The 24,730-nt window shown below is 36.0% G+C and overlaps 2 protein-coding genes across 2 annotated transcripts in view; one reads left to right on the plus strand and one right to left on the minus strand.

The window, feature by feature from the left end:
- SPATA1 (spermatogenesis associated 1) overlaps positions 1-7,800 on the plus strand; it is a 31,835-nt gene extending 24,035 nt beyond the window's left edge. The window contains 5 exon segments of the mRNA XM_033113261.1: positions 343-468; positions 3,205-3,383; positions 5,277-5,375; positions 7,644-7,705; positions 7,707-7,800. Coding sequence (XP_032969152.1) covers positions 343-468; positions 3,205-3,383; positions 5,277-5,375; positions 7,644-7,705; positions 7,707-7,731 — 491 coding nt within the window. The 3' untranslated portion in view covers positions 7,732-7,800.
- Positions 7,801-7,944: 144 nt separating this feature from the next.
- CTBS (chitobiase) lies at positions 7,945-22,642 on the minus strand. Its single transcript, XM_033113262.1, has 7 exons — positions 22,398-22,642; positions 19,307-19,445; positions 18,575-18,783; positions 14,979-15,150; positions 13,229-13,326; positions 12,719-12,880; positions 7,945-9,700 (listed from the first exon to the last, which is right to left on the minus strand). Exons 1-7 carry the CDS (start codon positions 22,512-22,514, stop codon positions 9,500-9,502), a joined length of 1,098 nt encoding a protein of 365 aa, XP_032969153.1. The 5' UTR covers positions 22,515-22,642; the 3' UTR covers positions 7,945-9,499.
- Between the last annotated feature and the right edge of the window lie 2,088 nt (positions 22,643-24,730).

Consider the following 24,730-nt stretch of genomic DNA (forward strand, 5'->3'; position numbering starts at 1 on the left):
TATCTTAGGCCCAAGATAAATTTATCAAAAGAATTAAAACAAGAAATATAACTACTTAACCTTTATCTAGTTTTACAAATACATGTAAATTCAAATGAGACATACTGTATTATCCACATACATGTAAATAATGTAAATTATGTTTCACTCTTAGAATCTAAAATGAACTACTCAGTGTTTTCCATAGGGACAAATGCTATATTTATTATAGGAAGAAAAACAGAATTTAGGTAAAATTTATTTTTGCTGTTTTAAGCACTTTGAAGTTTTATACACTATATTTTTTAGGAAATGAACCATCTTTTAGCTTTTAGACATTGATAAATATGGGTTATATTTTAGGAGAGAAGATTATCAAACAAATAAAACAAGTAAAGGAAGAAAGAAGATATTTGGAAAGAATTAGAGAAGAATTAATGAGAAAAGTTGAAAAGCTATCTGGACAAAACAAATTGAAGCCATATCATGGTAAAGTTTATTACATATCTTTTGTCACTATAAAGAAAACTTGGACAGTATTTATGCTTTTTAATGTTTACTATTTTACTGTTGTGATTTCAGTGGTACACTACTAAGTTCAATACAGAAAACATGAAGTCATTGCTCAACTGTTTCACATTAGGTGTTTTTTACTAAAATTCACATATTTATCATAAGTGACATTCATTTATTTCTTTCTTTGTTGTTCCGTCCATTTACTGAATAAGTATTTATTAAGTGCCTACTGAATTTCACCACTTCCAGGGGCTGAGGAGATACTGGTAGGCAGACACGATCTGGTCACTGTCCTCCAAGAGCTTACAGCCCCCTGGGGAAATGATAATCCACTTAGGCAGTAATGATACATCCTGATGAACACTGTGATAAAGGCACCACAGAACTCTGTGCGTAGGAACACAGAAGAAGAACACCGAAGTTAGATGGAGAGATCGAGACAGGCTTCCAGGAAAAGATGTGCTAGAATCTGAAGCGTGCCTCCTCTTGGCTGCAGGCCTTCAGGCACGCCTTTCCCTCTGCCATCTGCATCTGCCTGTCCTCTCTTCCCCTTCTGTCCCCATCTTCCCAGTTCACCTGGCTATTTCCTACTAACCATTCTATTTCAGACTAGATATCACTTACTCTAGAAGCCTTCTTGCAGTCCCTTAGTCGCCCCCAGGTGCTGACTTTGTTGGGATGTCTGTCTGCTTTGCTGACCTGAATGAATGAATAAATGAATGAGAGAATTAGGTAGGACAAGTAGGTAGTTTTCTTAGAATACAATCAGAAACATTGTTACTGGAACTGGTGGAAATGGAAAAAATGACCCAGTGTGGAGAAAGTATAGGATAATGGTTTGCAAGGTGCTCAATGATTTGAGAGGCCTGCATTTTGGGTTGTTCTTGAGAATTATAAGGGTAAAAGGTTTACAAGGAATTAACTGGTTTAGGATTCTCAATTTACAGAAAATTATTGTTTCAGTACTATAACTGCCTGAAGATTTCAGACACTGTCAGGAGATATTTCTGAAGGTTCTACCTCCTAATATTAAAGTGTGTCCTGGAAGTGCTGGCAATGATAGCCTTGTTGTAATGGTAAACAAGCAATTTTATCAAACAAGTTTGAGCAATGGACTGGAAAGTACCAGGATTCTAATAGCAGATCAGCCTTTTGTTAGGCAAGAAATTTCTCCTTTGTGCCTCATTCTTTCTTTCTATAAAATGAAAATGATCAGTCACTTTCTACTTCAACAGGAATATTTCCAGATAAAGGCATGTCTCAGCCATCAAACACGAGTATTTATGGAGCCTACTATGTGTTCAATTCCCAGCATTGTTTTAAAAGCCTAGGATACAGCAGTAAATAAGACAAATGTGGCCGTGCCCTTGGGGAGCTTGCTTCTAATGGGGGTAGGGGAGCAGACAGACAATAAAAAAGTAAGACAATATCAGCTACTGATTAGAACTGTGAAGAGCATAATTTAAAAGAGCGTCATACAGAGTGATGGGGCAGGAGAGATGTTTTGGTTCCAAGGACACCATTTCTGTGGCGATATCACTACGATTTAATTAATAAGGAGGTAGGCATGTAAAGAGATAGGGAAAAACAGCCTGAGCAGAAGGAACGCTAAATGTCACGGTCCTAAGATAGGAATGAGCTTTCAGTCTTAGACCTGTAACAAGGCCAGTGGGTTGGAGTGTGAGATAAATAAGCAGGAATGAAGAGGGAGATAAAACCAAAAATTCAGCAAGGAACAGAGGCCAATTCAAGGAGTTTGGATTTTATTCTCAGTCAGGTGGTAAGCCATTGGAGGATTTTTAAGCTAAGGATTTACATGATTCTTAAAATATTTTAGAAAAATCAAAATGACTGCTATATGGAATAGCTTGTAGAGAGGCCAGAATGAAAGCAGAGAGACCAGTTAGGAAGCTAGTGCATACATACTACATGGTGCATGAGGATTACATACAGGGCAGAAGTTCAAATTTTGAGTTAAGTTCCATGTAGTTATGTAATTTTAAACAAATCACCACATAGAATTTCACATGGGGTTTGAATTTTTTTTTATAATCTTAAAAAAATAAACAAATCTGGAATGGTAGCATGTAGTTTGTGTTCCTATTAAGTATGTACTTAGAAGATTCTCACTGGTGCCTAAGTGATTCCTACCTGGCAGTACTGAATTTCTAATTAAGGATCTCAGGTTTGAGAAATTCTGCCCCACACAGTTTTGCAGATATGTTCGGAATAATTTTGATAAATGATGAATCAGATTCAGCCGACATCATAAAACATAAGTCATTTAGGGAGCTGAAAAAAATAAGGAAAAACCTAAAAAAGTATATTATTCCTCTTTCTTTCACAGTTATAGTTACGTATATAAATAACTTTTCCATAATCAAATCAAATGTAATCAAAATAAAAATATATGCATTTGGTTATTGGTGGTATTTTAAATAAAGGTGTTCCAGAAATGATTATAAGCTTAAAGAAGAACTTGGTTGTGGTTCCTGGATTTACACTATTCCATTGTATTTGTAGATAAGTACTTTTATTATCCAATAAACATTTTGTTCTTAGCTCTGATTTCCTCAGCATGTAAGGAAGAAAGAAGAGGGGAGTAGATGGGTTTAAATTAACTCTTGGGACCTTTCCAGGTTGAAAAATTTAATCCTTTAATCAGATTCAAACTATAGCCTTTGCTTTCCTTCTTTTTTTTTTTTATAGCTTATGATGGTTGGAAGAAAAAGCACTTTGAAACAAAGAAAGTCACAGCATCATTGGAAGAGGTTTTAACAAAACTTCGAGAAGATTTAGAACTTTACTATAAAAAATTGCTCATGCAACTTGAAGCCAGGGAGATCAAAATGAGACCAAAGAATCTGGCAAACATCACAGACTCTAAGGTGCTGTAAAAGTGTTCACATTCTATTAGAGAAGTTCTAGTCAAGATACATGCTTTCACATTGTTAGTATTATCATATTTCGGATGCTAGGGCACAAGTAGCAAAACCTTGATTTAACCTGGTTGAAATAAGAAAATTCATGATCTCATGTAATGGATGCTAAGGAGATACATTGAGCGGCTTACTGATGTCTTTGAGGGCCCAGGTGCTTCTGACATTTCTCCCTATTATGTTCAAGTGTTGGATCCATTATAAGAGGGCTTTCCCTCATGGTAGCAACAGAGTGGCCAATGGTAAGTAGGGCTATCTCCCTCCATACCCAGACAGAACCTCTTCCAGATGCATAGAATATGTAAAGCTTTCTCTTTTGCCTGGTGGGGCGTTAACCAGGCCCACCCTGGACTGCTGGTAGTTACCAGAGTGCTGTGTGCTGACTTAGACCAAGTAGGATCAAATCTGTACCTGAGGCCAGCGTCACTTTTCTTATTTATGGGGGAGATGAACATGTGATGCAATACAGAGGGGCACGAACATGGTACTGCACTCCTCGTTTTCAGTGTGTGTGGGGGTTAATAACACCCACGGAATTGGTTTTCTAAATATTAAATTATGTTTAATTTTCATCAATTAATTTTTGGAGATAGTCTTGAATGTTGAAAACTCAGAGACCTGAACTTTATTTTTTCAGTCAAGTAATTCTACCACATACTTAAAGAACAAATTCCAGAGGCCACTTTTCAGTTTAACTTGATTGATTTGATTCCACTTACCCAAAAAAAAGATTTTATGGTAATTACCATTAAAAGTATGGTTTTAACCTAAGACATATTGAATCATTAAAAGTTTATTCTTTTATATTTCTGCAGTTTTATTGAGATATCAATGACATAATGTATTAATTTAAGGTGTAAAACACAATGATTTGATGTAAGTACATACTGTGAAATGAGTACCACAATATATCTAGTTACCATCTATCACCTCACAGTTACTTTTTTTGTGTGTGTAAAGAGAACTTTTAAGATCTAGTCTGTTAACTTCCAAATATACAACACAGTATTTTTAATTCATTTCTGTTCTGTACATTACGTTCTAAACTTATTTATATAATAACTAGAAATTTGTGCCTTTTGGTTCCTCCACCTATTTCCTCTACCCACCATCCCTGGCAACCACCAAAATGTTCTCAGTTTCTATGAGTAAAAGTTTACCATTTTACATAAATTTAATGTAAAATCCTAATAGGCTCACATAACGATTTGTCCATATAGCTGATACTTTTTTTTTTTTTGCATAGCTGATGCTTTTTGTCCTACTATTTTATTAGTTTTAATGTGCAATGTTTTTTCACAAACACAGTTTAAAATTTTAAATAATTTCTGTGGTGACCATTACACCTCATAAACTTTTTGAACAAAAATAACCAAAAAGGTTTCTTATGTTAAATGGGTTCTCTTGTATTAAATAAGTTTTCTTATATAAAATATACTATTTCATTATTAAATATGTATTTTAAAGTTATTCTAATAAAGCATTGTGCCAATTTCAAAAGCATTGCTAATATCTTAAACCCAGCGTATTCCTTTCATAGTAATGGTTGTTGGCTTTTATGGTACTAATTTGATGGTTACTTTTACAAATATCTGTTTATCTTTATAATACATGAATAATGAGAGTAGAACAGAAGAGAAAGTGGCCCCTAAAACTTAAGAAATCAACTGGTCAGTAGTAATTTACTCCAAAGTAATAAGTTTATTTTATGGAATAGGTTATTTTCATGATTTGCTCTTTTGATATTTGTTATCACATTGCAGTTTATATTAGTAAGGCAGTTAAAAATAAAAATGTATAGATGTTATCCTTAGTAAAGATGTCTTTATATATCTCACACAGAATTACCTTATAATCCAGATCACCGAGGTACAGCGTGCAATTGACCAACTTAAGAGAAAATTGGATATAGACAAAATGAATCTCATCATAGAAGTTAAGGTAATTTGCATTTCTCCTAATCGGATTATAACATTTATCCTGAAATAGAATATTTTGGTGTTTTAACTTTGGGTGTCAGTAGCATAAAGGTAGTAAGGATTGACTGTGTTAAAATGGTTCCCTTAACAACAAAGAGCATGAGTGAAAACAAATTCAATAACAACAAGTAAATCGTGAAGAGATGCATATTATAACAAGTCCAAAGTAAAATTTAGAAAAATTCCAGTAAAAATTAAAAGAAAAGGGCCCTGTGAATCAGTATAGTGTCCATAAAGTATTTAAAGAAGTGGTCTTCACGTATTGAAGTCATTTGTAAATATGTCTGACAACCACTGAGCTTTCTGAGCTCCCACTGAATTTTTTTCCCTCTCTTGGGTGATTATCTCATTCTCTCTGATTATTTTCATATATATATATGAATATATATATATATAATGAATATATATATATGCATTGTGTGTATGTGTGTGTGTATATATATATGTATATATGTATATATGTGTATATATATATATATATGTATATATATATATATATTTGAATGCTCTCAATTCACCTCTTTATCAGAAATAGCCTTATGACACATAATAATGACCCTTTTCTGGAATCAGCACTGTCCAAGAGAACTTTCAGTGATGACTGAAATGTTTCATACCTGCTCTGTCCCATATAGCAGCCACTAGCCAAATAAGGGTATTGAGCACCTGAAATGTAGCTTGCTGGGTGACTAAGGAACTGAATTTTAAATTGTAGTTAATTTAAATTTAAATAGCTCCCTGTGGCAATTGGCTACTCTCTTGCACAGCACAGTTCTAGATTCTTTTCCCTAGCAGCATTCTCAAAGCTGAGCCCTGGCTAAATTCTACACACTGATAAGCTTAAAATACAGAAAAGGAAAATGGCAAAGAACAAATTTTAACAAAGTGTGAATATTTAGCATTGTTATACAGTATGCACTCAAAAAAATTACTCATTTGATGAATGAAAAGTGTGTATACAAAAAATGAACAGAAAGCCAATGGGAAATGTGTGCACTTAAGTATAGTTGGGTAGGAAAAAGGGAGTAATAGCCCCCAATGCCTTCAGTTATGACTCTTGCAATATTCTGTTCTTCTGGAAAGCATGCACATTACATCTTACCATCTTTGTACATTTTAACCTTATAAATGTCACCTATGAATTGTTTGGACCCATATTAGAATAATTAGTACAAAAACAGGAGAGACTACTAAGAAAAAGAGAACCAAGTTTTCAGCTTGGGGGAAAGTTTTTAGACTGGGGGAAAAGAATCCTACTTTTAACCATAATGCTTAATTGGCACATAGTATGTATTACTGATTTCCTGAATAATTTACCCAAAACTTACCTAGAAGATTCAGAACTAGGGGGCAGAAAACCTAGCCTGAGTCTTTTGCAACCATATTCAAGTTAGTATAGCATAAACAGTGCTTCAGTGCTTCTGTAAGTTTACTGTGAGATCACATGGGGATTCTTTGGAAGTTAGCGGGATCTGAGTCAGTAGGTCTGGGGTGAAGCCTGAGATTTTTCATTCCTAAGAAGCTCCCAGGTGCTGCGAATGCTTCTGGTCCACAGACAATACATGGAATAGTAAGGATTCTGGCACCAGTTGATGAGTTTGAATTCTGGTTATGACACTTAACTAGTTTTATATCTGGAGCGAGTTACTGAACTTCTAGGCATCTCAGTTACCTCAGCTGTAAAATGGAGATAAGTAATAGTATCTGCCTCAATAAAATATTTGAAAGAATCAAAGAGGTTAATCCATTTAGAAGAGTGCTTGCCGCCAAATAACACTTTTTTTTCCTCAGAATAACACTGTTATATTACTTGAGTACCTGTTCAGTTTCTAAGGGCTGGGAATTAAGATTTTTTGCAATTTTGTTTTTTGGGATATGGGATTTTTTTTTTTACTATTTCTTTACACTTGAAAACAACAGATTTTGAAGCTTGAGCAAAAGATTTCTTTTTTTTCCTCTCTGGCTTTTTACAACAATTTAATTGTATTATGACTGTATACTAATAAATGAAATTATTTAATAGCTTATCTGGCAGTAAAGAAGCATGCTTTTTCAACATGACTTTTGACCTATGTATTTACCATAATCAGTGGCAGTGAAGGCACTGAAGGGAAATGAGAGACTACAGTAAAAGCAGTTAAAAAAAACAACAACCTTTGTTTACATGACAATTATTTAATTTTAAAGGGGTGAAATGAAATTCATTTTTGAAAGGTAATTCTTTTTATAGATGAGAAAACAAGCAATTTCAGAAGTACGCACATTGAAAGCTGAACTGGCACAAAATAGAATGAATTTATCTTTACAGCCTCAATTAGGTATGTTAATTTAAAATTTTTATTTCTCTGAAAATTAAATATTTATTTGAACAGATTTGTTTAACCTTTGTTCTCCTTGGCAATGTTTTATGTAAATCATTAGGTTTACATCTTTTCGCTTTCTATGCAGGTATTACAAAGGGTTTCAGGAAATACTAGATATATAAAAGCAAAATGGTAGTAGGTATTTGGTTATTTTTAACGGTTTCAAATCTGTTACATATATTGACAGTACTATATTTCATACTTTTCATTTTGAAATAGTCTTAAATTTTAATAACTGTACAGTTGACTATAAAATAACTGTAAATATGACTGTAAATTTTAATAAAAAATCATCATTTAGTAAATATTCAAATATTGCTTGTAAATAGAGACAGTTTAATTTATTCATTGTATTTTAATTAAAACAATCTGGAAAAAAAAAGCAATAGGGATATTGAACTTGCATCTAGAGCTATGATACAATTTAGTGTCTAAGAATTTAAATTTTTTAGTAATTTATTTTGGAAATACAAAGACATTAGAAATTCAGCAAATGTATAGAAAATGGTTGGTTCTACAATGCCATGAATAATTGTGTAAGTATGAATTGAAATATTCTCATAAAAAAATGACTGAATCATCATTTCTTTCAATTTGGAGGGGAAAAAATGTGCAGGGAAGGTAGCATTTATGTAACTCCAGACTTCAAGGATGCAATCTTTTAATCTAAGAATTTATAGGGAAAAATATAAGTACAACACAGTGTTCTTAATTGCCTTGAGAAAGAAAATAGAGACCTCTGTACATTTAGAAAAGTTCTTTGCACAAAAATGTCTGTTTTAGAAAGCAACTACTTGAGAAACGAATGTCATAAAATAGTTAAAAGTAAAATGCAGATATATAAAAAAAAATTTAACTATGAAAAAAAATTAGCCAAGAAATAAAACATAGATGTCCACAAGTAAAGGAATATGAATAATGGAAGAGTAAATGATCATGGATAGAATCAGGTTCAGCAGCAAGCTTTTCCTGTTTTTAGTAAATGTCAGATATAACCTGATGAAAAATAATACAGCTGGAAAATATTAGGTAGCTCTAACCTACTAATTCCAAATATTAACAATTTCACTATCTGTATTTTGTGAGTATTTTAATCCTTATATTCTTTTTTTTAATTCCCTTCAGGGTTAAGTGAGTTTAATTCAAGAGAATGTGAGTACTATACAAAATCAGGAAGCATAAAATTATTCCAGGAGATCAATTCACCTAAAAAGGATACACTTAAATGGCAGGTTTTAAATTCAGATTTACACCCCCCAAAAAAAAAAAATTGCAGAACAACTGATTCTCAATGACTAGGTTTTTAAAAATCTATGCTAAGCAAACATATATGACTTCAAATTTGCATATTTTAAAAATTAGGATTGATTTTTAAGCATATATTTTAGTATCATGGGGAACAATTTAGCATAATAAAAAAAGCAATTGTTCCTACTTTATTAAAATACATGTTCAAATACATATACTATTAAAATATAGAGGAATATTTAATATAATAAGAATGTGTTTCTTTTATGTTTCTGGATACTTAACATATATATACATACATATATATATATTTCAAATTAAAAAAATCAAAGAATATATTTGTTTTTGAGTATTCTAATAACTACAACACATAGCAACATGAGAAAAATGTGTATATATTTTATCTCTTTGAAACTAGATTTGTTTATACAGATAATATTCTAAATCTTAATCGTTGAACAAAAGATGTTCATGTTTATACATGAACATAGTTTGGTTTTAAGGCTTTCCACATTTCTTCAGATTGCTGTTTGGCTACAGCATCTCCAGAGTAGTCAAGACAGTTTGCGTGCCACATGCCAATGCCGCGTAAGCCGTGCGTTTGTATATACGCTGCCTTTAAAGAAATGCTCTGTGGGTTATCATACCACACTTGATGGATACGGCCAGCAGCATCCTATACGAATAAATGAAATTGGAAATTTTAAGTATTTAGTACAACAAGACGGAAACACATTTCCTAAGTCTAATGATTCAAAAAGGATACAATGAAATCATAAAATTTTAGGGCAGAATATTTTCCAGCTCTAGGATTCCATGGTTCTACATGTGATGCTTGCTAGATATCATCACTTGTGGCACTTTTACAACAGCAGAGATTACACAAATGAATCTCTTAATATATTTCATTTAAGGCCCTTCTCATGCCCTAAGATTTCTTCCTTCTCTGATCTGATGATTATCAACCAAGATGTATATCTGAGTCACTTGTGGAGCTTTTAACAAATACAAATTCCCGGGACCCATACCACACGAAACCTACTGAATCAGAACTTGCCAGGGTCAGTGCTAGAACACGTTTGTTTTGTGTTTTATGTTCTCGTAGGTAATTCTGATATGCACCAAGGTTAAGGAGGACCACTGCTCTGGTCCTGTGATCCCAGCTTATACACTTTTTTGTATGCCCTACAGTTCCTGGAAGTATGCTTGGTTAGGAGCTCAACAGATGCTTTGGTTAATGACAAAACAGTTAAATCAAAAGGTAATGGCAAGAGACGAGAAAATTAACTCCTTTTCTTGGTCTTAGAGTATTGATTCTAGAGCCTGTCAGGTCTGAACTCCATGGTGCCTTAAGCTCACAGCTGATGAGGAACCATGAACTAGAAAATGGTCTTCAGCTCACCTTCCACCTATAAAGTCCTTTTCCTCAACAACACCTGCCTCCATCTAGTAATAATACAGTCTAGTAATAACACAGCCTCTCTTAGAAGGTATAGAGCTATGGATCAGGAAGAAAGGAAGGAGGGAAGGAGCAAATCTAGGCAAATAGGTAGAAAAGGGGAAAAAAATAGGATGCAAAAAATAGAATGACCTGTAATTAATTAAAAATAATTACTGTGTTTTATATACATCTGCGAAAGGTTTTATTCTCAACAAATACCAGTAACATTGTTTGTATGGTAGCACCACTGGAATTAGAATAGTCTCCTGAAATGACAACTTTGAAGGACAGTAGTCACTGGGTAAATGAATAAGCTGTGGCATATTTTAGTAGACTCATTACATACAAGCGTGTCTTATACTACATCTTATATTCTATTCTTTAAAATAATACTTAGAACTAGAAAAGGCCATGCATGCTCTAGTAATAATTGTAATTCACTATTACAAGGCAACTGGTAGAACCTGTACCTAAATATAGAAATATTTTTGAGGATTTGGGAGCAAACCCGAATACATATACTTTTCAATGTTGCCATCGTATTAGCTAGTACTTTGAGCCTTTTGATACTGGTAAGAAATTTCAAATGCCTCAAAACAGTGAACGATCAAAGGATGCATCACTGAGTATAAGTAAGATAGATACACACACGGTGAAAGCATAAATGCCTTCAAGAATATCAAGTTCAAGATGAAGTTGCTATTGCCAAGACAGCATGAGAAGGCAGAATGATTCTCTTCAATCACAGCAGAAATTTGATTTTAGTGGCTAAGAATTTTACAATGAAAATAAAAGAGGAACAAAAGAGTTATAACTAGATTATTGTCTAAAGTGCCATTGAATGAATGGCCTTGAAGGCCCATCAAAATGTTTCCTGAATTCTAACATCTTAAAGAATGTGTCTTCTTATTCATTAAGGAAAAAAATATTAAGAAATATTAAATATTTCTAAACTATAACTGGTTACATATAGTCTTTACCAAATTGATATCCATGAAACACTCTTCCTCATCCATGTTTCTAAGAGGGCTGGGAAACAAGGTTCTATGTTAAACAATTAAATGGCTTATGTAGTATATCACTTTTCAAATTCTTTAATATAATGCTGTACATTATAAATCTCTAAGAGGGACATACAGTATCTAGGCATTGTTTTCAAAATATTTGGCCATGGTATATGTGTGTATATTTCTGTGTGTGTATGTGTGTAATATTAACAGTTCCCAGGACAGAGTTCTATAAATACTTTTGGGCAAAGATAAGGTTACAGTATGCTCTAGCTTAATGAATAAGTATATACTTTAGATTCTAAAGTTAAGAAGAAAACTCTACAGTAAAGCTTCTTATATAATTTATATACAGGCATATACAGATGTATATCAATTATAATTTATTAACTGTGGCCATTTGCAGTCATTTTTAAAAAAAGAGTACTAGACCATTAATTAAAAGTACAAATTCTCACTGGAATTAACTTACAGCATATTATTTTAGAGATTTTATACAGTAACATAATTGAAAGTCAATACAAAGATGGTCTGTATTTAGGTTTTCGAGATGTGGAAAAGTTTTTATTATGCTAAACGTAAATTATGAAAAATATATCTTTTCTTTGGCTCTTTGGTAAGGCAATTCCTATTTATCAAACAGTAACTGACAGAAATGCTAATCATTCACTCCATTTACTCAAGTCTCTGTAATGTTTCAGTCTCCAATTTTAACATTGTTTATCATGTGTCTAATGTCACGTAGTTTGACCGAATTGTGAAATAATTTTGAAACGATGCCATTTCCCATTGTACAATCCACGATGGCACATCTCTTGTTCTCAGCCTCATTCCTCTCTAATAAGAGCCTCATCAGTGTCTTTATCTACTTTGAAATGGAGGCTGTCAGAGCTGGCAACCAGTTTTGGCCCAGAGCTCTTTTAGAAGCCATAGTCGTCATACATATTTCTCTAGTATTAAGGAAATCCTGTTTGTGAAATGCATGTTTTTATTATGTCATTATAGTAACAAGTAGCCTATGCAGAGCAGTTCCGCTATGAGCATAACTTGAGTTGCCCACCAGGGAAGTAAGAAAGATTACTGATTACACAGATGAAAGGCAGGTTTACTCATGTAAACAGAAGTTTGTATACTGTACCCTAAAAGAAAACTAGTAGAAATTCTCCATATCTAATATGTAATTATGAAAATATTCTATTAGGAACACTTATAGAAATAAATGTTCATAATTTGTAAAAAGTCTTACTTTATAGTTATAGTAAGGAGCCTTTTGACCTTCATCCCACTGGATTCCAGAAATAGAACTGTTTACTTGCTTCATAATGATTTTATAGGGCACCTGATGTCCTGCTGCATCACTACAAGGAGCCCCCCGGAAAGGGACTTTTGCAATGGTACAAACATGATCCTAGAAATGCAAAAATGTTCTTGTTACAGGTTATCAACTAACAGTATGTTGAAAGATAAATCAGAAAATACAGTCAAAACTATTTATTAGAAATATATACTATAAATAGATATCCTGACTATACAGTATAAAAATTAAACTTTATTATTAAATGAAATATATAACATTCAGAAACTTTCATGGGATTAAACAATTAATAACATCTCTACGTTTTAGTCTCAAACTATATTTCAGAAATTCTAAAGTTTACATACTCTATATAGAGAGAAGTTTATATATATGAAAAACGCAAGTTCTAAAAATGCAAAAGAAAGAGAAAAAAAATCATAAGAAATGAGCTGTTCTTACCTCCAATAAAGTCAGGCAGGTATAATCATAACCGTACCAGGGAACACCCATTACAAGTTTCTTAGGGTTAATGCCCATCTTGATGTAGTCATCATATGCTAATCAAAGACAGACAGTAAAAGCAATTTTTTTCTCTTCCTATGTGTACTAATGTGTTTATTCAAGCTATGCAACCACTCAGAATCTAAGTTTGTAAACATAGTATGTTTATGCAAAATACTAACACAGTGTTTCTCTAATGTGATTATAAAAGTCATCTTTAAAAACTTTAAATTCTAAATCACTTTCTAAACCATTTCTTTGGAATAATAAAAACATTCAAAACAATTAAGATTAACCTGATGCAAAAAGTTACAAAATTTAATTCTGGGAAGAATGGCACATTTCAGAAAGACATGCTAATTGTGTCTATTAACTACTAAGACATGATATATCTGATACTCTGGATTTTAAAGTTTCAAAAAAGTTCTGTAAGTCTTGAAACTTTCTGTCTGGGATGACCTCAGAATTTCTTATAGAAAGCACAAGTGTTTCATGTTTTACAAATATCCTGTAAGTAAGAATTACACCTAGGGATAAGATACTCTGTACTACATAATCTGTAGTTATAGGAAACAGAGAAAAAAATGAACAGATTTCTAGAACTATCTATTCCTTTCTTGCCCAGTGCTACAAGATATGTTTTCCTACCAAGAGAAGTTCCAAGACAATCTAGAATGTTAAGAAGTAAATTTGCTACTTTTCAGAGCCTTTAAAGTCATTTTGTACTTAAATATCCAAGAGAGGGGTGAGGTATGCATCATTTCTGAAATGTATTTGATAATGAACCTTTTCTTGAAAGAACACAATTATTACCTCTTTGATGAAACACAATTTGGGAACACTATATTAAATAAATACTTTTTAATTGTTACAGAATTAAATTGTTTTTTTCAAATTTTTAATAGTATGTGTTTGTGATCAGACTATTCTGTCCAAACAATTATGACATGATAAAATGAGGCCAGGTCCTAAGATTTTACCTGTATATGAAAAAGAAAAAAATTTTTATTTATTAACCAATCAACACTTAAATCAATGCCAGCTACCCCAGAAAATTTCACTTGAGTGCAAAAGATAGCAGGCAACCTTTTATGCAATTGGCTGATGTGATACAAACCAGTCCAAACTGTGGAAAGGATAATGCAAAGTCCAAATCATATGAATGACAGATCAGAATTACTTGTAATTCTAATGATATCATTTTTAATATAGCATGGGTACTAATATAAATGCCAAATAAAATAAAGCCATCCTATCATGTATAGAAAATACATCAAACTATCTTTGCTTTTAAATTATTTATCATTGGTTATTTCAACAAAAATATCCTGTCAAATTATAGATAAACAAATATCTTCTTCTTGTAATTTTGAGAGACCAGAGTTGACTTGAGGGTAAACACTTGCTTGAGTCCCAACTATATAATATTTAATAGCTGTGCAATCAGGAGAACTTAACACCCTCATCTCATCAAAAATAGATGGTTGGTAATAACATACTTGTCCCACATGATTTTTAGAAGAATTAAGTGAAAACTTTTAAAACTTTTTGTAAACTTTAAAGGTCTCTAAATTAATTGTTTTTCATATGTTTCAAGAAAGCATTACAAATGGAAGAGTTATACAAATGACTTAGAAATACTAAAAGATATATTAATGTCTGAGGTTATGGGATTAATATTACTTATGATCATTTGGTGTATTCTTACCAGTTAATGTCTGATTATAGGGAGCATTGGCTGCTGCAATACATTCTGACCAGACCTGACTTTGTTCATCATAAGACATGACAAAGAGAAAGTCACAAGCATCTGCAATTCCAGTATAATTATAGCACCTTCTGTCTATGCACTTTGGAGACCAAGCTACATCAAATGTTACCTGTGGAGAAATGCATGCAGTTTTACGTGACATGGTCAAATATGCATTATTATATCAGATATTTTGTTGAATACATATGCTCTTGCCTCATACTACCCAAGAAAACAGAACTGCTTACATATATAAATGTAGAATTTGAACACAGAGAACTAAAACTAGAACAATTCTAAGAAATATTTTTTGCCAACAGGACTAACCCAGACATATACTTGGACAATGATTTAGACATATATTTGGACGATGGACAATGGACCTATATTTGGACCCAACATATTGGGACATATACAGTGACCAGGAGCCAGAACGCTGTGTAGGAGAGGATTTTTAAACTCAAATATCTTCAGAGGCTTGACTGGTAACTCAGCTGACGGAAAGAAACAGGTGTAATGACAGTAGGATAGGATGAGGCCTGTGAGCAACTGGGAAGAAAAGCACACTAGAAGAATTCAAATACAACAGTTTTTTAAACTATTATACTGGCTAAAGTGGACATTTGTTGGCACAAGCTGACTGGCCTGTGTGGGAAGATTGAGCCCCTGATTTATAACTACATCATAGGTTAGTTTCAGTCCAACCTGACAGTGGTGTTTTATAGCTACACGTATAGATAGTCAACTCGAAATGTTGAACAAATCACTTAAATGGTCTTATTTTATGGAACTATTCCAATAAAATTTGAGTGATAAATTCTGTTATTTTGAATGGTGAGCCAGTCTGGCACAAGATATTTTTTGCCTTTAAAATATTTATTGCCTTAACCAAATATTAATCAGCCTTATTTTATATGTGTGCAAATGTTCTAACGCTTCATTAAAAAATTGTTTTTCATAATTCGGCTCTCAATAAACCCATTGATTGATTATTATAAACGATACTTTAGTTAAAATTTTTACACTTTGGCAAGTTTATTCTATTCTTTTTAGGACTTTCTCAAAGTTCTCTCTATAATTCTCTGAGTATTAGCACTAAAGGAAGCTCTGCTTTATAAGTATAAGCTTTCCTTAATAGTTCTCCAGCAAAATAGGTTATAAAGTGAAATGTTTACATATGGACCTCACTTTATTACAACCTCCTATTACAAAATGGAGCCATATATACTGTCATAAAGGAGAAACTAACAAGCTGGTAAGTTTCAAATCCATTTTGTTAGTCCTTATCTATCTCCTGAGCATTCAGAGTTATTCTCACCTCATTTCATAGTTAATCTCTGATTTTTGAGAAGGCAATATTAATATTTCAGATAAGAAATAAAGACTTTGTTTCTAATCTTGGCTCTGTTATAACTCAATCTATGTAACAAAAAACATCTGAATGTGTGTTCCCACCTATAAAAATGAGGATGTAGAAAGATCTCAAGAGCATTTCTAGCTCTTTAATTCTCTGACCACAATTCTGTAATCTTAAATTATCTTCTCTCCAAAATACATTTCTCCTTCCAGAGTCTTTTTCAGTCATTCATTTTCTGGCAACCAGTTCAAGAACCTTTGGGCCATTTTCTGAATCCTTTTCCCTACACACCATCACTAATAGTGCCTCTTCCAATCTTGAAAAACAAATCTCATGTAAGAGATGAAACTTGTCATCAGCCTAGCGTGAGCTCCTCGTTCTCTCTCAAACCTTTGTGATGGTTCACGTTGCTGTCTTTGTTCTTCTCACTCCCAGTAGGCGAGGGTGCTCCAAGACCCATCAGTGTCCCACAGGGAGAATCCCAGTGAGCACCAAGATGCAGGCGAATTAGAAACTAAACCCTTAGGCAGCTGGGAAAGTATGCAGTTAAACCCCTTCCCGGAGATGGATGTTTCTTCTTACTCCCTCTGGGTGGACCCTAAGTGTATAACCTTGGGGGTTCTTTCCCCATTTAAAAACTGCTTCTTTCTTTGCTGTAATCCTAAGGGACTCATGCATGCAAACCTTGCTGGCTATGAGAGCTGGGTGATTTAGGGGCCTGTCCCTTGAATGGCAGCCATAAGGTTGGGATGCTATATGTGTGGACATGTCCCTTTCAGGGAGATACTGGTGACCTGGATTTCGATGTGGTCATTTTCTTAGCCAGCCCACTGCTTGCCCTTCTGGGGCCTGGGGAGGATCACAGTCACTACCTAGACCTGCACTAATTAGAAGCCAGAAGCTAAGGCAGCAGCTTGGGAAGCACGAGGTCAAACGCTTCCAGAAAAGACTTGGAGCTGCATGTCTCTGCCTGCACCTTGTGAGCTGAGCCCTGGGGGATATCCAGTGCTGGTGCTCAAGTGCCCTGGGAGCCTCTTCTTTGTTTGCTACAGCCCCGTGAGACTCATGAAGGCAAGTCCTGTTGGCTTTCAGAGCAGGGTGTTTTGGTGGCCCATCCCTCATGTGGGAGCCTTAAAAGTTGGGGCACTAAATGTGCCCCTCAAGGAGAAGCTTGATCATACGGTGCTGTGTCAGGTGTGGGGTTTATTGGGAAAGTATGTCTAATCATTTCCCACTAGTTTCGATGTGGTCATTTTCTTAGTCATCTGATGTGTAGGAGTCAGTGAGCTCGATTCTGGATTTCACTCTGAAGAAATTGCTCCATTTGTAGCTGTACATTCTGTGTGTCCATGGGAGGAGGGAAATTCAGGGGCCTCCTATGTCTCCATTTGGTCCAGGATCTCCTAGCCTAGTAGTTCTAAACCATAATCACCGATGAAATTTTAAAAAAATACGGACTCAGGGCTTACCCCAACCTTCTGAATAATAATGTCTGGGAGTGTGTGTGTGTGTGTGTGTGTGTGTGTGTGTGTGTGCGCGCGCGCGCACGCGCGCGCCTTTTCTAAGACTCCTTGTTACCTTCATATATCTTGGCCAGGATTGAGAATCCCTTATCTGGGGCCACTGTATCCTTTGTTACCCATACACTGCCTGGCATGATGCCTGGTGCTGTGATCTGCTCTCATCATTCTCCCACTGGCAGTGGGGAAGCACCCTGCCTAGTCATAGTTCTGACTAGTTCGATGGAGTTAGTCCTTTGCGCCTTAGTGGGCCTGGGGGCTTTACAAGTAATTCAGAGTCTATGGAGCATCTGAGACACTTCCCCAGAACTACCCCTTCTCTTAGCAAGAGCCATCCCTGCTCTGCACGGGTGAAAGCAGGGCCTGGACAGCTGAGCACTTCCTGATTCTTGCGGATACTTTCCCTATCAAATATTCCTAACCCGTAAGTAAGTCTAAAAGGTGGGGTAATCCACATTGTATCTTGATGTCCATAGACAACAGATTTATCACACTAAAAGTCTGGAAGACTTTTTAATATAACCTCCGAAATTCCAGAAATCTTTTCTAAGACATAAATGCTGAAATTTTTTTCTACTCAATTACTATAAAACTGAGATTCTATTAATCATACCTTCATGAATACATTTTGATAGGGGTATTACAGGTTTTCCAAAAAATATCAAATGAATTTTTACCTGTGATCCCTCAATTTCACGATGGAAAGAATCTGTAGTTTCTTTGACTAAAGCAGTTAATGCATCATATTCAGGTGAAGAACGATTAACTTCTTGCTCTATGTCTATATTAATTCCATCCATGTATTGTGTTTTGCACAAGTTCACTTGTTGCGCTATCCAGGATGCTCTGAAAGTAGGATCGACAATCTCCTTTACCGACACGTCTCCTGGGGAAGAAACATACATCTTCTGTACATACAGGATTTTCACAGTTTAATAACATTTACTTCCCAAACCCATTCCAGGAGAGAAAACATCCTTAAAACATCTCATTATTTTGGAATACTAAGCTACCAATTGAAGTTTTTCAAAGGGAGAAGTAACATACCAAAATAATAAAAAGCCTTCTGTTATTAATCTTTTTTATCATTATTAATCTCCAAAATAACCATTATGAATAATTAGTAAAATCATTCTCAAATTAGAAGCAGAAATTGTGGATTAGGATAACCTAAAGGTCATTATGGTAATTAGGAGTCATATTTTCCTCAAAACTATGCAGTGGTTTATTTAAGTTTTTAACACTATCTGCATCTGTGAAATGAATTAAATAGCCTTCAACATTAATTTTCGAATGTTAAAAATATACCAGATGATGTGAAAAGGGAATTTTTTGGATCGTCAGGATAGCAGATGATTCAAGTAAACTTACCAATTGCCTGGACACATCTGGTAAAAACTGTCACTCACCTTTTAGCACTACTCTGGCCCCTTTTGAATGAGCATAGCACATAAGTTCTGGGTCATATTTTCCAAAGACTGCCACAGTTGTAATCTGTGACCAGTCATAAGATTTCCAAGTTTTGTCACCAACATGAAACACAAAGACCTGCCAGAATAACAGGAATAAGTACCATCACTTGAACCAAGAAAAATATCATGCCGAAAACCCAAAATAACATCAGTTGAACACCAACCATATGCCAGGCACTGGTGGGCACTGAGAGTACAAAGTGAATAAGACATATGGGTAGGGGGCCTATATAATTGGTAGCAGGGGAAATTAGCCAGCCTGGAAAGTAGGGAAAGGTGGCCTAGGAGGAAAGAGTGGCAAGTGACAAGACCCGCGGCAGAGAGGACGGTGGTTGTGTAACTGAATACGGAGTGTGGCTGAGGCCTAGAATGTGGATTGTGACAGCAGGGATGAGGCAGACAGTGGTAGGCAGGGGTAAGTCATAAAAGGCCTCGAAAATCCTCTTTTGAAAATAGTATTTTATCCTGAAGCAAGGGGTTTTAAAGGAGAAGTTGCATGTTTGCACTTTAGGTATGCATTTGTACATACATTTGAGACACATTCCTTCAGTTGAAGTGGAAATGGATTCAGAAGAGGCTAAAACTGGAGGCAGAATATCTACTATGGATGTTGTTGGAAGAATCCAGGCAAGAGATGATGGTGACCCTGCCAAAGCTGGGGCGAAGCAGAGACAAGTGAGGTAAATGAACAGGTCTGGAAGACCCAATGGAGCAAATTTCACAGGACTTTGTGACTATTTGAATGAGTGAGACGAGAAAGGAAGGAGGTTGGTGACACTCAGGATTCTGGCTGCTGCAGGTGGAGCCGTACATTCTGCATTTCTATGAATGATTTTTGGTGAACTTTACTTCTTAGAATAGTACTCAAGTTAAATTCCAACGAAGCTGATGTTTCTTCAGTATTTTTCCCCACGGAAAATTCTAGAAGCACAGAAGGCTAACTGATCATTTTTATTTATTCCAAATAAGGTGTTAAGTCAATTTTTCAGCAAATACTTATTGAATTCCATTAAGGTATAGGGAGCATATATTGCAAGGGATTAGTGACAAAGAGGTTAAAAAGAGAGACCAGGTTCATTATTTAATTACAATAGTATTCCAGGCTCCATCAGAATGCAGGGGGGCCATGACAGCGTATAAAGGTTGGGCAGGAAAACTTCCCTGAGGACTACGTACTTTTAGGATAGGACTGAAATCTAGATAATGACCTGGACAGAATGAAGGACGAAATCTGGGGAATTGACCTGGGCAGAATGGAGGAGGGGTACCTATAGACAAAAAGAGCATTCTCGGCAGAGGGAACGAAAAACGGCAAAGGTCTCAATTACTTCAGGAGAACTCTGAATTTCTGAAAATAAAAGAAAGTCAATGTGGCTGGAGCACAAAACCCTGTAAGTACATAGACTTGGATAAAACTAGTAAGGTAGGTGGTGCAAGGTCAAATAAAGCTTTGTAGACAACTAAGAATTTTATATTTTACCCTGAGGTCAATGGGAAGCCATTAGAGTATTTTAAGCAGGAATGCAGTAAACTAAGATTTGCCTTGAGAAATAGGAAAGGGAAGGAGGGGAGGGAGAGAGACAGGGAGGGAGATCATTGGGCCACTGTGAGTAGAATAGAGGGGGAAGGTTTGTGGGGAGATCTAGCTATAAAACTGAAACTGAACATTTCTCAATTTTCCAATCTCGGGGTTTTTTTTGTTTCGATTTTCTTTTCACAATTTACTGCATCACTCATTTCTGTTAAGCAACAGCCCACTGATACAATAAAAAGTACAAAATGTGAAATTGAACAGTTCACTGTTTTTGGACTCACATTTCTATCATGAACCTTATCTCCTGTTTTAATTCTGATAATTAAAATGAAATTTGTTTTAAAACATTCTGAGAGCTTGTCATATAACAGAAATCCTGAAAAATACCTGGATGATCCAATTGAAAATATAAGGGAAAAGAGCTACAGAGTCTCGTCTTTGTGTTTGAAAAGTATAGAAAAGGTCAGTAAAGAAAAAGACCATTTTATCGCTTCTCGGCCTTTTGGCTAAGATCAAGTGAAGAAAAAGACCATTTACCAGGAAGATACAAATGAACAATTTTGCTCAATTACATAATTGGTTTTCCAAATGCCTACAGACACTGCCTAACCCACTAACAGGTATTGGTGCTACAATAAGTCTTACAGATGTTATGTTTCCACACAGCAGGTTCTGCATAACTACTTTCACCACTTTTATTTCATCTCCTAAGCAATGCACATATACTTTTTTTACTGGGCATTTAAATGCCCCAGCCTGAAACTTATTCTGCTAGATTGAGAACTGGCAATTGTCCCTGTCACTACAAAAGAACTGCTCTTTGGACTAACTAAGACTTTTGACCTCCCTGATGTCCAATTCCTGTGGCAGTCATCAAACTAGGCAGTCAGGTAGTTTTCATGTTGCCTCCAAAACAGTTTAATTGAGGTTACTAGAGGCCTTATAAATCGTTAGGTGAATAGAAGTAAAATGGACTGATGGACCCATTTGTACCACCTTCTTGGGTGGTTTTGAGGTGCCTACAGGAAAGAGCTGGTGGGTACAGCAAAGCCCAGGGAGGCAAAACATGCTGCCTTCCGGTGTTCTGTTGGAGCGCTGAGATACTTTCAAACTGAATCCTCCTTCTCAAGGAAACCGGTGGGTCTTGTTACTTAGGGATATCTCATTATCCCAGCTCCTTGCTTGTAAGCCCAGAGTGCACTGCAGAGACACAGCGGGATGAAAGCAGCTTGTATTTGGAGTCAGACCTGGGTTTGAATACTTGACTGCCTTTTGCAGGCGACACTTACTGTGAGACGTGGGAGGAGTTAGTCAACCTCTCTGAGTCCAAGTTCCCTCATCTATAAGATGAAGCAATCTGGAAACAGAACAGCCCGAACGAGTGGTGAAAGTTGGTTTCAGCACCCACACCACCTCTTTTTAAGGCTCGGTTCTACTCTAACTTCTCTCGGGCCTAGAGGACCAGAGCTGGAGCGGCAGGCAAGAGGCGCTTACCTCGAAGTCGGGGTGGCGTTGGATGGGTTGGCAGAGCGCTGGATCCTGGCACGGGCAGTTGGCACCAGCCGGGAGCGGCAGCATCAGCAGCAGTGGCAGTAGCAGCAGCGAGGCCATCCCAGGGGCGCTGCTCCGCGGGCGGGCGAGGAGGCGCCAGCGCCTGAGCGCCGGCCTGGACAGGCCGCGGGATCACCTGGCTGTGCGAGCAGGATCCTCAGGCCAGAGCGGGCGGGGACTGACCCTCCACAGGCCGGGAGGGGCGGTGCTTCAGGGGCGGGGCGGGGAGGGTCTGGGCGGTAGCCTAGGCGGGTGCGTGTGGGCGGATGAACGTGGAAAGGCGCTGTGAGTGCTGCCCCCTACAGACCAGTGCTTCGGCTCACAGACGACCAGTTAATCAAGTAAATATAATCTGTACCGTTCATATGCCCTCTCCCCAGCACTCTGTCCCTGTCTTTGGCTTATTGTGGTAGTTGGTACAATCCTTGTGGAGTCTGAAGGTGAAGCCAAACTGCAGAAGTAGGGGGCCTTGGAAAGAGGCACTGAGCAACATGGTTGGAATGGCCAAAAGATTTTTAAAATACGTATATTAGTTCTGAGTCAACATTGATAGTAATACGATCACCTAATTTCGCTTTTCTCGTGCTTTAAACCTCTAAAACCCTAAGCCCACAAGGACAAGAAGACAGCAACAAATTTCGGAAGCTGGAAAGCACCAAGTATGAGACGGAAGTGCCCCAAGCCCCAACAATGGGGACAGCTGAGAAACAACCCAATTTAAACCATCGACTCCTTGAAAGTTTGTGGAACTGCAAGGGGTGTTTCGGGAGTTAGGATTGAAGGGGAGATAGGGGTATTTCTGAAAATAAGGGGAATTCGGTGAAAACTGCTTGCGAAGCAGTTAGATCTCTAGATTTTTTTTGTCTAGCGTTATGTCTCTTGGCAGCTGCCCCTTTCCACCTAGGCTGAAGTTTTGAGGTTGAATTCTCTGGAGAAAGTAAATGCTCTAGAAGGTGCTTGGGTGCTATACCTAAAATGGGAAGTACGTGACCTTGCGCCTGACCGAAGATACGGGCATAGGATTCTTCTCGACACACCATATACCCAGATCACTCTGTAGTGAAATTCAAAGTCAAAAGCATGACCCACCCACCCAGAGCTTTCTCCCTTTTTACTTTTTATCTTTTTTATTCATAGAAAACAAGAAAATTCAATAATATAAAAGGAAGAAGCTTAAACAACAGAAAAAGGAATATAGGGGAAACAAACACTGCAGGGTGAAGACTTCAAAAAACTCTCAGTAACATTCTCGGAAAGATAAGAGAGGATGAAGCCACAACAGAAATGCAATAAAATAGGAGAGGGGGGCTTGTGAGGAGTGGATAAATAGAGTGTTCTCAGAAATTACAGAAAAAGATAGCAGAAATGGGGGGAATTTACAGAATATTTGAGGAAAATAGAGCAAAAATACTCTTCAAAGAAGAACGATAAAATTGAAAGAGCAGTTCAGAGGGAAAGAAATCAAGTAATTCAAGAAAATCTTCCAGGACTGAAGGACATACGTTTTCAGAATAAAAGAACAAAGAATAAATCCTAAAAGCTTCCAGAGAGAAAAAAAAAAAATCACAGAGGATAGAGAATCAGAATATCACAGTTCTCAACAGCAACATCTGAAGCTCAAAGACAATGAAGGAAATCATTTGAAATTCTAAAAGAATATGATTTCCACTTAAAGTTCTACCAAATTATCAAGTAGGAAAGTCATGCAAACTTTCAAAGTATTTACGTGTCATATATTCTTTCTCAACCTACTAGAAAATGTGTTTTACCAAGACAAAGAATGAAAGAGGAATAAAAGGGATAAGGAAATACAAGATCTAAAACAGGAGAGAGAAGATGGAAATCTCCCCCCCACACACACACACAGAAAGATGGTGAATCCCATAATAACTGCTGAGTATCAGAGAACATCAACATGATCAGATTGGATCATGTCGGAGAATTCGTAAACGACATGCAAAGCTATTAGTCAATAATCAACTTATCTCCAGAGTGAACAGATAGTCAAGATGAAAGTCAGGGAGAACATCATTTTATTGATGAGATACACACTATATAGGGCAAAGACTGATAAGCCCAATAAAGTAGTATATTCATATGAATGGTTTCATTGAATCTAGTTATCTTTTAACAAACAAGGAAAGAGCTTTCTGATTCTCGTAGAATCAGAATATTCTGTAATACAGAAGAAAACACATTTCTACCTGTGTTGGGGTTTTCCAAGACCTCTTCCAAGTTCAGTAATTCACTAGAACTCACAGGACTCAGCAAATACT

Source organism: Rhinolophus ferrumequinum, chromosome 9 (genome assembly GCF_004115265.2).
Source record: "Rhinolophus ferrumequinum isolate MPI-CBG mRhiFer1 chromosome 9, mRhiFer1_v1.p, whole genome shotgun sequence".
NCBI classification, from domain to species: domain Eukaryota; kingdom Metazoa; phylum Chordata; class Mammalia; order Chiroptera; family Rhinolophidae; genus Rhinolophus; species Rhinolophus ferrumequinum.